The sequence below is a fragment of the Mizuhopecten yessoensis genome, unplaced genomic scaffold (assembly GCF_002113885.1).
Source record: "Mizuhopecten yessoensis strain PY_sf001 unplaced genomic scaffold, ASM211388v2 scaffold1379, whole genome shotgun sequence".
NCBI lineage: Eukaryota > Metazoa > Mollusca > Bivalvia > Pectinida > Pectinidae > Mizuhopecten > Mizuhopecten yessoensis.
In genome coordinates, this window is record NW_018404017.1 from 1,604,780 (window position 1) to 1,618,499 (window position 13,720).

The window sequence follows — 13,720 nt, forward strand, 5'->3', positions numbered from 1 at the left end:
TAATTTATAAGTATTGATATATTTGACTGTAAACTCTTACTATTTAGTGATGGTTATATCTGTATTGTGCATCATGTGTGTAATGATCGTATCATGTGTATAACCTAAAATTTGATAAACAGACAATTAAGTGTTTATTTATTATTTTATCAATTTCATACACCCCAAAAATTATTAAAACTGATTAAATATATATATTTAAAAATACCTAACATATCACATATGGTACACAGAAAAGCTTCAAGTCACACAGGTAACTTTCACACAGGTAAGTTACCTGTGGGGTAAGTATGAAACAGACTATAATTGGTTTGCTGTTGTCTTCCTATATCAAAACTTTTCTTTGTTTTCTAAAAAGTGGGGGAACTGAGAACCTGAGAACACCCCGTTCTATCTAGGCTGGAAGCTGATCATATTTAATTTAATAATACATTATGTAAGATTTTAAGATTTTTAATAACAAATGTGAAAATTTAAAATATTTCAATATAAATTATATATTATTAATTATATGGATATATCTAATTATATTTATATGGGTCAAAGAAGTTATATAGACGGTAATTATATTTATATATATTATATATATGTATCCATTCTCCAGTCCTTGTGCTGCTGATAATACATATGATAAGATGAAATGTGTTATTTATTTTGTAATAATAATATAAATAGTTATAAATTGATTTTTTTTCTTTATCATTGTAACATTCAATATAATGCCTAAATACCTAGTAAGAATGGTTATGTGTGACCAAGAGTGTGGTGTTTAACAGTTGATAATTAAACTTTAAAAGAAGAAATTCATCTTAATTCCTTGATGTTAGAAGTATATTATAACTATCATAAAAATCATTTAATATCTATGATTATCCAAGCTATCGTTTTTATTATGGTGGGCTAGAATTGATCACGGCCTATGCTAATTAGTGAGATAATACAAATGTTTTGAGATCGAAATTCCCCCGTCTCAGCCCTTAGGTGAGGCTAATATATAAACTTTCCCTGACTGGAAATGTAGATATCTCTGTCTAATGGGATAGAATAATAGAATATTTCACCCCCCTGTGGATGAGATAGGGGAATCTCAAACCGAGGGATACAACAACTTAAGAATCTTTCCCCTCTAGTTAAGAATCCATTAAGATTCTAATAGACGTCCATATACTATACCTGAATTCTTTCCTTCACTCTGGCTGTATTCCTTCTTAACCTAATATTTCATGAGACAACGCATTCGAACACATCGTTTGCCATGGGACTTTGCTATATCTTACTCTTAAGGATAAAATAATCGACCCGTGACTTTGGGACATGGTCAATGACTCAAGGGCGAAATTGTTCCAAATGTGATTAGCTTGGTCACTGATTAGCGCATATACTTTTTGTGAATTTTAAAGCATAATCATTAACTTAGTTAAAACTTTCCATGTAGGAAATGGCGTCCCGTCAACAATGCTTTAACGTCACGCCATCATTGCATTGAACCCAAAACCACAACAATGCATTTAGTACACTCACTGTATATGACAAAGTCAACAAGGTAAAAGAATAATATAATATCAAACCGGGGAAAGTGTGACTACACCTATCAAGGGTAAGAGAAAATGCGTCTTCAGGTACAGAGTAGACTATACTCAATAGAATGTATGTGGATATCCAATCACGACCCTGAAATCTAACATGTGGTGTAGTTATCTAGCAAGTAAATGCGGACAGTATTAATTAACGTAGAACTGACAAAGTCGTTGACTTTTAACAGAATGAAAAATACATAGGAAACAAAGACAGGTTTTTCATTTGAGTTTGTTTTACCATTTTTTTCGACAGAAGCCTTGAACATTCTTTTATTGTATCTGGTTTTGAGTATAATGCATTTTCAGAAAAATAATCTGTCGTCAAGGCAACCCAAATGCCGTGCTAAAAATATATGTATTATAAATAGTAGCCATGTCAAAAGAATTAGATATAGCATCCGCTTCTTATATTATTTGAGAATTACAGAACAATGTTGTGTAATTAGAATTAAGAAATAGATTTCTTAGAAGAACAAATATTGGAGCCGCAAACGAAAGCTACATTTATATAGTAGTCAATACCGATTAGACCAATATCGGTAGACCAATATTCAAGTACAAATATACATTGACCAGGACTATATTTCATTCTAACGCACTATTTTGCAGAAATTAGTTACTTCTTTATTGAGAACACAGTTTTGAAATTTTATTTGATACATGTTTTCAAAGATTTAAAAAAAGATACTTCAGATAGGACAAACATGAAAAAATAACCTTTGGTTCCAAAAACGAGCACGTTTTCCAAACATAATGTTGATCTCATCATTCAAATACTTCTTTTATTACCACTTAGTTATACGTCTTTTCGGTTATTCATTCGGTGTTCTCGTTAACTGTTTCCAGTTTAAGTAACAGTACACCTAAGGGTGATACAGACACTTAAACACCGTACATAATTCATTTGACTGAAATATCACATATTACCAATTTGCAATTAGCTCCTCAAATTCCATATTGTCGATTAAAAGACTGTTTTGTTTATACTTACTAAATGATTTTCGGATGCCGCGTTTTACAACTGTACACTGAAGTCATGGATTAAACTAAATTATCATATACTTGCTTTAAATATCGACCAAATTGCATATGTGATACTGTTTCATTCCAATAATTGATATTGCCCGCCCGTGTAATAAAATATCAATAACAGCCCGCATCCGGCGATATCCGCCCGCATCCGGGTCTTCAACACAGTCCGGTCCGGTGACCGCTTCAAATTTTAGAGGTTTGTTGTTGTTGTCGTCTGCACCTCTCGTCTACAAGGGAGTCTCATGGAGAGGCAGTACTCGAGTCGTTAGCTCAACGAATACTTGAATTAGAAGAACTTATCTACAAAGAAAATGACCAAAGGTTGGAAGAGGCAAGGTTTGTTAAGATCGAAAGGGAGGACACCAGTAGATTTGTCAACAGCATGAAAAACGGCAACTCGAGGAGAAAAACTCAGAATGACATAAAGAAAAATGTATATGATACAAATGTTATAACATGCCTGTTTTCATATCAGACTCCATATTGGCCCTCAACCTATATCAGGCCCCCGCGCGGGGTCTGATATGAAAACAGGCATGTAATAACCTCTAATTATATTGATTGTTTTCTTATCATCGTTATGCTGTAATTATTTGTTTGTTGTAGTTTCATAGTAAATACTACGTCCATATGTGATTTTTTTCTTACTGTACCAAGATTATGACGAATATGTCATGTACGCATATATGTTTGTACTTTTACCTATTATACTACTGTGTATATTTATGTCACGTGGTGTGTATGTGAGCAAGCAAGTGTGTGGGAGATTGAGCGTTCATGTGAGAACGAACGTGGAATTGTTATTGTCCACTTGTCGGGTAGCTTTATGCCTATTTCCACCGGGATTGAAACCATGTAGAAAGCCCAGATAGCAGACTTGGGTAAGTAATCTGTCTTCTGTAATTTGTTGTAATTGTTGTTTTGTGCCTTATTTATTGTGACCCTATTACCGGTCAAGCCATCTATCTATCGATGTGGTCCATTCATGGTGGCAGCCGTGGGATGACGGACGTGAAGTATTTCTTGAATAGAATACTGGATATTGACCAGGTCAGAGTTAGGTTAGGTTATGTTGCTTGACAGTTTTCCCTCTTGTCCTGTCTTTGCTGTACCTTCTTGAGCATCAAAGGATCCTGAGATGTAACCCAGAGCTTTACATGTATGTAGCCTATCGGTTTAGGCTAACCGTCATTGATATGACAAGGACAGACAAGGTAAGTAAATTTCATATATTTGTAGTTAATGTTTTGTATTGCAGTGTATTATTGTTGTGGTTTGCTATACTGATTACCGCCATGTCGAAACTTCATGATCTTATTACTATGGGAAAGGAATTGGGCTATGAAGGTACACAGCTGCAGGAGTTCATACGAGAGGAGCAAGCTAAGGAAAGGAAAGATCGTAAAAAGGAGAGACAGGAGAGACAAGCAGAAAGAAAAGCGGAGTTTTCTTTAAAGATGGAGGCAGAAAAGAAAGCCATGCTTGCTGAACAGGCTAAGATAGAAGCAGAGCGAGAAGATAAGATGAGAGTGATGGCAGAAGAAACAAGAGTAGAGGCAGATCGTGAGGTAATGCCTGAAGAGAAGGCACAGAAGGAACATTTACGCAAGTTCGAACTTATCTAAGCTGGAATGGGAACTCAAGAATAGTCAAACACCACTGCTCCTAGGGAGCCATCTGAGCAGAGAGGTCCTAGGTTACCGGCGTCCTTTTGATGAAAGAAAAGACAACATGGACGCCTACATACATAGGTTTGAGAGATACACTACAGCTCAGCATTGGAAGAGCAATGACTGGGGACCGTGGGAATAGGTATATACTGACGGTTGTCGACTATGCAACGAGGTACCCTGAGGCGGTAGCGCTAAAAGGGATCAAGACTGAAAGTATGGCTGAGACACTGGTAGAGATATTCAGTCGTGTTGGAGTACCTACGGAGATGCTTACAGACCAAGGAGCACGGTCCAAATCGAACCTGATGAAGGAGGTAAGCAGGCTTCTTTCGATCGGCCAATTAATAACGACGCCTTACCAAACGCAGTGCAATTGTCTAGTAGAGCGCTTGAAGCAGATGCTGAGGAAGATGAGTGCAGAGACCCAAGGATTGGGATTGATATCTAAACTCCCTCCTGTTTGCTTATCGGGAAGTACCACGGGAGAGCCTGAGTTTCTCACCTTTCGAAATGCTGTATTTCAGAGCTGTCCGAGTCCTCATGATGATACTGAAATAGTTATTTACCAAGAAAATGCCAGATGATGACATAAACACTACCTATCAGTATGTCATTGATTTGAAAGAGAAGATCGCCATGGAACATTTGAAGGGAGCTAAGGTGATACAGAGGAGGCATTTCATTAGAAGGGCAAAGTCAAGAGAGTTAAAGCCAGGCGACAAGGTACTTGTTCTTTTACCCACCAAGGCGAACAATGTACTAAGGTGGCAAGATAAAGACCCTACACATCAAACCTTCTGAAGTAGTATTTGGATTCTGAGAGAAACATCACTGGGGAAGTTGGAGGAATCCTTGCCTTGGTGATAATGGCAGTTATATCAGAGGAGCAGTACTAGGAGGATGACATTGAGATTTCAAGTAAACTAGAAGTTCCTCCAAGTGATACAGCGAAGAAAACGTACAACATGTGGCAATTTCACCGGATTTGACTGAACAACAAAGTGATGAAGCTAAGAAACTCATGGATGGTTACAGGGATGTTTTGACAGATCTTCCGGGAAAGACGAACTTAGCTGTTCACGAGATCAACACTTCTACTATGAAACCTGTACATGTAAAACAATACCCTTACAAAAACAATCTCTGTCTGCACCTGTTGTTTTGATCAAAAGGAAGGATGGAACAAACCGTTTCTGTATCGATTTCCGGAGATTAAACCAAGTCACAATTTGTGACGCGGAGCCTATAACCTTATACTGAAGAAATATTCGAAAGAGTCTCTAGTGCCAAGTATTTCTCGAAGCTAAACTTCTGCAAATGCTATTGGCATGTTCCTCTCTCTTCGGAGGCCAGACCAATGACCTCATTCTCAACTCCCCAAGGACTGTTCCACTTCAAAGTGATGCCTTTTGGGTTGAGGATCGCTCCAGCGATGTTCAGTCGGTTAATGAGAAAGCTATTACGTGGGATGGAGCATATCGTTATTGTATCTATGACATCCTTATCTATACAGAAATTTGGGAGGAACAAATGGGCATTCTGCAAGAACTGTTCAGACGCTTACGTGAGGCAGGACTTACTGCAAGGCCAAGTAAGTGCGCGATAGGATTCAGGAGTCTACCTTGCCTATGACATGTTGTGGGAGACGGCAGGTTACGTCTTGAGGAGTCAAAAGTAGTTGCCGTTGAAAATGCACCAAGACCAACCACTAAGAGGAACACACACAACCACGGTGAGAGATCGAACGTTTAATGACGGAGAACGGAAGAGCGGCACATACGTGTAACACACAAAACGGAGCCCGGTCCGGGATCTCCGGAACCATAATAACTAACATACATTACACTGGCGCTACCCTCTTTTTCTTTGTAAATGACTTATGGCTAAGTTATTATGAATGATAAGGAAACATTAACCGCAATGTTGCAAACAACTATAAAAGAACGTTACTAAATATGGTGACACAACAGTTCTATATGACTCACAGATCGTTTGATAAAAATATAAACTAACACTAGTAACAGTCAACTGGAATTAAACTTTGTAAGAGTAAATGGTGTTGTTTTTTGTTAAAACATTGTCATGATTCACAATAAAGTGTTAAACACTAGCCACACAATTAATAACATAGGTTATTTGACCAATATGAATGTGGGTAAAATGAATTACTGATCCAACACTGAGTAGTGAAAGTTCTGCTAATACAGCTCATAGTCTTTGAGTTTTTGGGGCAACTGACGATCAAGTTCTTCCAAGTGATACAGCGAAGGAAAACGTACAACATGTGGCAATTTCACCGGATTTGACTGAACAACAAAGTGATGAAGCTAAGAAACTCATGGATGGTTACAGGGATGTTTTGACAGATCTTCCGGGAAAGACGAACTTAGTTGTTCACGAGAGATCAACACTTCTACTACGGAACCTGTACATGTAAAACAATACCCTTTGCCTTTCAGCCCGAAGGAAATTATCAGAGAAGAGATGGAAAAAATTGCTTGAAATGGATATCGTTGAGCCTTCTACATCACCCTCTCTGTCTGCACCTGTTGTTTTGATCAAAAAGAAGGATGGAACAAACCGTTTTTGTATCGATTTCCGGAGATTAAACCAAGTCACAATTTGTGACGCGGAGCCTATAACCTTATACTGAAGAAATATTCGCAAGAGTCTCTAGTGCCAAGTATTTCTCGAAGCTAAACTTGTGCAAATGCTATTGGCATGTTCCTCTCTCTTCGGAGGCCAGACCAATGACCTCATTCTCAACTCCCCAAGGACTGTTCCACTTCAAAGTGATGCCTTTTGGGTTGAGGATCGCTCCAGCGATGTTCAGTCGGTTAATGAGAAAGCTATTACGTGGGATGGAGCATATCGTTATTGTATCTATGACATCCTTATCTATACAGAAACTTGGGAGGAACAAATGGGCATTCTGCAAGAACTGTTGAGACGCTTACGTGAGGCAGGACTTACTGCAAGGCCAAGTAAGTGCGCGATAGGATTCAGGAGTCGACCTTGCCTATGACATGTTGTGAGAGACGGCAGGTTACGTCTTGAGGAGTCAAAAGTAGTTGCCGTTGAAAATGCACCAAGACCAACCACTAAGAAACAAGTACGATCATTTCATGGATTGACCAGATTTTACAGAAGGTTTATCACAAATTTTGTCGCGATTGCTGTTCCATTAACGGATTTGACAAAGAAAGGGAATCCTACACAGATAAAATGGAAGACGACTCATGAGATCTCAATAAGTTGCTTGTAGCAAAACCTTTTTAATTCGAGCAATTAAGGGTGAAGACAATGATGGGGCGGACTACCACAGCAGGACTAAGGAACGTATGTGGTTCGTGATTTGGATAGAAACTTTCCATTTTCTCAGGGAACGGGTGGATAATGTCACGTAGGCAAGTGAGTGGGATTTATAGTGTTCATGTGCGAACGAACGTGGAATTGTTATTGTCCACTTGTCGGGTTGTTTTATAATCATTTCCACTGGGATTGAAACCAGGTAGAAAGCCCAGACAGCAGACTGGGGTAAGTATTCTTTCTGTCTTCTGTAATTTGTTGTAATGGTTGTTTTATGCCATATCTATTATGACCCTATTACCGGTCAAGCCATGCGTTGTGTTACTGAAGGCAGGTGTTTATATGCACGTAACGTTGTAAATCATAGTAAACAATTAGGAATAGTCTTTGTATAACTATTGTCGGAGAATGTATAAGTAACTTCATTGTTATAATCATTTATATTGAAGCCCCAAGTGGTCATCGTGTTTGTATGTACTAGTATGGGTGCGCGCAGGTGAAAAATCTACGGAAGCCTGTAAACGGCGTATGGCGAGTAATAGTCGTTTATGTAAAGAGAGGTGAAACAGTCATTTTTGTAGAATTTGGCCACGCATCTAAGAATATAATAGTTTGGTAACATTTTTGGAATGTGTATTGTAAATGTCAGTAATTAATTATTAATAAGTTGTAAAATTAGCAGTTAATGAAATCTGTAATGCAGTGTATGGAAGTGTGAGTGTTAATCTAATATTCGTGTACGTTTATTTCTATAGCTTCACATGATGGGCAAATGCCAGGGCTCCTTCGCTAGGCCAGCAGCGATTACACCAGACCTTCAGTAAGGCAGCATCAGGACCGACCAAACCTCACATCGAGTTATCAGGGTCAATGTCAGCTGTTTGAAGATGTGATTATACAGACAGGCATGAAGGATATGTGAGCCGATTATAAGGAAAGAGGTTACAATGTAGTGATGTCATTTGTAACCTTGTCGTTGGAGGACATCTGTGCTTTGGTACAAGGCATTTGCACTTACGAATTTTGGTGAAAGGTCAGGTTCGTGGAACCCTATGTTGAAACTTATACAGAGACGCTGTGTACGCTGATAGTCAACTACGTGTAATTGGAAACTGGATTATCGGACTTGTAGTTTTATATATAGTAATGTAGTAAAGGCAGTGAGAGTGATAGTGAGTGTTAATACTTGTGGGTAATTTATTTAATTTTGCGTATGTGAATAAATTTGTATATGTAATATCCCTTTGTCCTGGTTTTACCTGTTTCTATTTCCTGAATACTTGACTGAGGCTCGTCCTGCGTTACAGAACACATATTGCAAGGTGTACGTAATAAGTCAACTACAATCAGGTAATAATACGTGTTATCAAGGCCTTGAGATGCGGAAGTGGTCCAATAACTGTATGGTCTTCTCATCCGTCTCGTTTAAACCCTTTACTTGACCCTCACCCACCTGCAATAAATATGACATTACATCATTTCATAATATAGAAATCCAAGAAAAAAATGTTATTGTAGAAAATTATTACAGAAAAGGGAAAAAATGCAACAGCTTGTACTGCGATTCGGACCCAGAACCTCCGATTTCTAGACAAATAGTCAGGCAATCAAATCAACTGAGCTACCTGATCACCAGCGATCAAACTAGTCCAGTTAGTATTACCTTGAGCATAGTTTAATTTCACATTTAATTTCCTACATTACGTTTTATCTTGTGTCAAGAAAAATATCACACTTTTTATAAACAAATCTACACAAACAGGTGCACATGCAAAGAAGACCAGCAGTGCCCAAAAGTGACATCTTTTATTTTCATGAATAAAAAGAATGACAACCGACAGGAAACGTCTGTTAGATGGGCCTAGGCCCTATACATGTATATGGTGTTTACGATGTGGTCACGCTTGATCCTGTTTGTAACAAGAGAGGGAAAATACACGGCCACGTCGGGATTCGAACCCGGGACCCTCTGAACTTTAGACGGATGCAATTCCAATGTGAGGTAGGCCTGCATGGTCGCTGGCGGTCAACAGTGTCCAGTTCCGCTACATACATACGTTATCTCGAAGTCGACAGAGTCGTCGGAAAACTTCGAGTTACCCGGGTATTCGAGTTATACGGGTTCATATATTTGGTATGAAATTTGCTGTTTTGACATAGCACTAGCAGTCGTTGATTTTAATTATAGCCAATGTTTATAATCAAGCGATGAATGATATACATGGAAGTAATCAATTTAACAAATACAGATATGTAATTTTACAATATACACGATTACAAAAATAGAGTAAGTTATTTCCGAAAAACGTAATCTCGTTTAAACGATTGGGCCATATTGTGAATTCGTTATTAAATATGGACGGGCCCAAATCGGATCAGTACCCAAATCAGATCACTTTTTGCGAAAATACTTTTAAATCAATAAATATGTCAAAAGATCAGTTATAACAATGATGTAGCCTTAGATTAGAAAGCCATGCCCCATTTTCTGTCTACAGCTGCTAGATGATTAGTTTTTAAATCCAAAAAGCACCAGAAAACGTAATTCAAACTCAAAAGTCAGTGTTTTGTTTGCGTTTTAAAAATTTGGCGCGTACGACAACTATTCATTCTGTTTTGGACTATAGGAATAAATCAACCCTATAGAAATACTTTTTTTCATATAAATTCCAAAAGTAAACATTCAAAGTTAATATGCTGACCAAAATATATTCATTTGGAGTGTAAGATACTGCAAAATCCAAGCCTTGATCCGATTAAGGTCCCGACATTCGCAAAAGCCGGAACCACTAATTAGTTTAAACTTTGTTTTATTCACATAACATAATAAAATATTATTAAACATAAATGAATTGGAAACAGAAACAGGTGTTGTTACACTTATACAAATCGGTTACTTTTCATCGTAACCAGCATTAACAGCTATAGCTTAGGGATAGTGACGTGAATAAATTACAGGGGAAGTTAGAAGTGAGTTGGGGAAATGCAGTGTAAAATATGGTACATGTACAAAATACGTTATATTCATAAAATCAGTGCATTGTGGTCAAGAAAAATCCTTCTGTTGCGTCATCGTTAATACCAGAGACCTAAAGTAGCTTTAGGTCTCTGTTAATACACATTATGGTTGATTTTCAGACTGTTTCAAGAAAGGTATATATATGCATATAAGACCGAAATATAAAATATACTCTATTCATGGTCAGACTTTAAAGGAGAGGATACAACAGTGGGAGCTGAATACTCCAACCTAGCTGCGATAACGTAGCGTTCTGACGACGAGAGATTTTTTATATATTGCGTCGTCAGAGCTACGAAGGGGTCCTATGCCAACTAATGGAGCAAAATCAAAAGTGCTAATCTGTAAGATTGCATATAATTCACGCCTCATATGAGTATCAATGCTATCAAAATAGTGCATAAAAAACGAATCCTTACCCATGCAAAAACTCTTTTACGAAATTAACAAAGTCCGTATCGGGGAACAAAATAGAAACGACCGCCATGACAGATCACGCGTGATGTTATCTCAATTATCCTTCATGGCCAAATATAGTATTACTACTGATGCCGCCATGTTTACTACAATTTCCATATTGGGTCATGACACCCATATTTGGACGTCTGGCCTATATCGGAAGAGAGACGAACTTTCCAGCACCCGTCGATATATAACCAAAATTGAATGCAATTCATCATCAGAATTTTTAATGAATGAATAAAATGCTGGTTTAGTGATCCGATTTGGGTATTGTCACCTTAAATGTTGTTTTTGGCTAGTCTTGGCAAAGTCTTTCCAGGTCTGCATTTGTATTTGCAAGTCCGTCAAGTTTTACCTCTGAAGTGTTACATTTAAAAATCGAACTATACCGGAAATGAACGTGCGCAAGTATAAAACAAATCACTGTAATGGAGCGTACGCATAGTTGATTCTTTAAATGAAAACAAACACAAACAGATTATATCGTACATGTAACACATTTACTGATTCATTAAAGCCAAATATGACACCTGACATCAGTTCGATTTAGTCAACAGCAATTATCGTATTGTTCTTTAAAATACATGTATTTCGATCGACTTTCAAAGCCCTACCGGCTCCTGTAAAAACATGAACCCGTGGATAGCTTCTTCCCTTCTACAATGGTAAAATGGAATGCGCTTGATAGCACTGTACGAGGTTCTATCTCAATTTCATCTTTTAAAAATTGTCTCAGAAACTTTTATCAACTGTGTTCCGATAAAGCTTAACATCATTCTATGTCAGCTAAGAAATTCTAAAAGAGATCTTAACTTTGATAAGTTACAAGACCATCTGATTGATGATGCTTCCTGTGTATGTGGTGCACAGAGGGAAGATCTAATACATTTTTTCTTTCAATGTCCTCTATATTCAAATATTAGGCATCATATTACCACTATTTATAATCTATTAGGATATTTAAATCTGCACTGTTTATTATATGGTATTAGTAATGCATCTGACCAATTAAATAAAACTATTCGTATATGTTACATGTTGACTTTTATATTAAATCATCAAAACGTTTCGTTACTGATACATGCTAGATAAATTCCAAATTAATGTTCATGTATTGTTATTATTATTATTATTCAGACAAGTTTTGTCCCTTAAACAATTAGTATTACACGTAAGCTGGTGTGGGTGTGCATGTGTGTGAGAGGAAAACGAATTACAACATTCTATTTCATTTTGATTTAATCATTGTACATAGCTACCGGAAATAGAAGAAGACTGATATAGGCATAGCCTGTTGTCTAATTCTTTTGTCAATACTGTTCTAACATCTTCTTTAATTTGAACTTATATGTTTGTATTATATAGGTATTGTCAATACAATACTTTTAAAATAGAAACCCTTGAAGCTGTCCTAGGTTGTGATTTTAACTGTGGAACTCTTTTATGCATGACCACGCTTTGTAACGGCAGGGACTGGGAAAATACTTAGAGATAAACATGGACTTCGAGTTAAAAAAAAGTTCGAGGTAACGAAGTTCAACTTACAAAGTAGTCCTTCGTACTGTCATCAGATGGATTTATGTTGAGTTTACTTCTTGGAACCTTATAGACAAACGCCAAATCAAGTTTCCTCGAAACAGGCATCGGTCTTTCTTTAATCACCTTGACCTCCTCAACTCTTTTGGAAAACATAGTTTGAAATTGTCCGAATCCAGAGGCTAGGCCTCCACCAAACAATTGCCTTCCTAACAGCTCCCTCGCTGAAGCCGACCTGGTGGTGGACTTGGGTTCAAGTTTGGCCTCCTCCACTTCGATCAGTTTTGGTTGCCGTTCTTGTGTCTCTTCTGCTTGGATAGGGATGTCTTCAAATTTGAAAGTCACAGCAAGATATCCCGCTTCTTGAGGTTTCTTGGCTTTTGCTTTTTTTGAAGGTAAACAACCCATCTTTGCTCTTAACTGACTAGAATTTTAACCGTTTCGCTGCTACAGTGAAAACCCTGATTTTCTGTCAGGCCAAGATTTCAGCGTGGTTTTGAAATGTCCTACTATGACGTCGTTGGACTATGACGTCAACAGTTTATGCGTAGACCAAGTTACGTTTACCTAGTAAACGTCATGGAAAAGTACATAGAACTACTTCATATTCAAATAGGCATTGAACGGTGGTTGTTTTCATTTTCATGCCGGTATGAACGCAAATCGGTTACATTCATATTGCATGCGGGCTTCATGTTTAATATTGTTATAACCGATTTGCGTTCATACCGGCATGAAAATGGAAAAAAAAACGCCGTTCAAGCCATATATTTAAATTTTTCATATAGAAAATTCTTTCATTTTATTTATTTTTTCTTAAATAATTAATTTATTAACTGCGTTATGTGTCGTCCTTTAAAAGACATTGGCGGAACAGCCCTATTTAAATAAAATTGGCGCCAATAATTAACCGTAGTCATTTGAGCGTTTGATTCAGAGGCATTCTCCATGTTATCCGAAGCGATAAGACTCTTATTGAACAAGGTAATATATGACGTCATAAGTAAACCACGTGTTTCGTCACGAGAGTTTATGTTTAGATACTCGAATCATATAGTGGGTTGCAGCGCAAATGTAAATATAAGATCATATAAAACTATTACGATCACCTA

At 37.4% G+C, this 13,720-nt stretch overlaps 1 protein-coding gene across 2 annotated transcripts; it reads right to left on the bottom strand.

Moving 5' to 3' along the window:
• Nucleotides 1-840: 840 nt before the first annotated feature.
• LOC110460893 lies at nucleotides 841-13,115 on the bottom strand. Of its 2 annotated transcripts, XR_002464066.1 has the most exons (3): nucleotides 12,618-13,115; nucleotides 8,851-9,044; nucleotides 841-2,909 (listed from the first exon to the last, which is right to left on the bottom strand). XR_002464066.1 is itself a non-coding variant. In XM_021514104.1 (2 exons), the coding sequence occupies exons 1-2, from the start codon at nucleotides 13,014-13,016 to the stop codon at nucleotides 8,958-8,960; spliced, it is 486 nt and encodes a 161-aa protein (XP_021369779.1). In that variant the 5' UTR covers nucleotides 13,017-13,115; the 3' UTR covers nucleotides 8,278-8,957. The 2 variants fall into 2 exon arrangements, 1 of the variants encoding a protein (XP_021369779.1); XM_021514104.1 differs by lacking the exon at nucleotides 841-2,909 and having other exon boundaries at nucleotides 8,278-9,044.
• Between the last annotated feature and the right edge of the window lie 605 nt (nucleotides 13,116-13,720).

Bases quoted from the DNA above. Each gene is read 5' to 3' on its own strand.
- LOC110460893 (XM_021514104.1), bottom strand. From the start codon at position 13,016: ATGGGTTGTTTACCTTCAAAAAAAGCAAAAGCCAAGAAACCTCAAGAA. The intron at 9,045-12,617 runs GTAAGTTGAACT...TATTTATTGCAG, and splicing joins ACAGTACGAAGGACTACTTT to GTGGGTGAGGGTCAAGTAAA.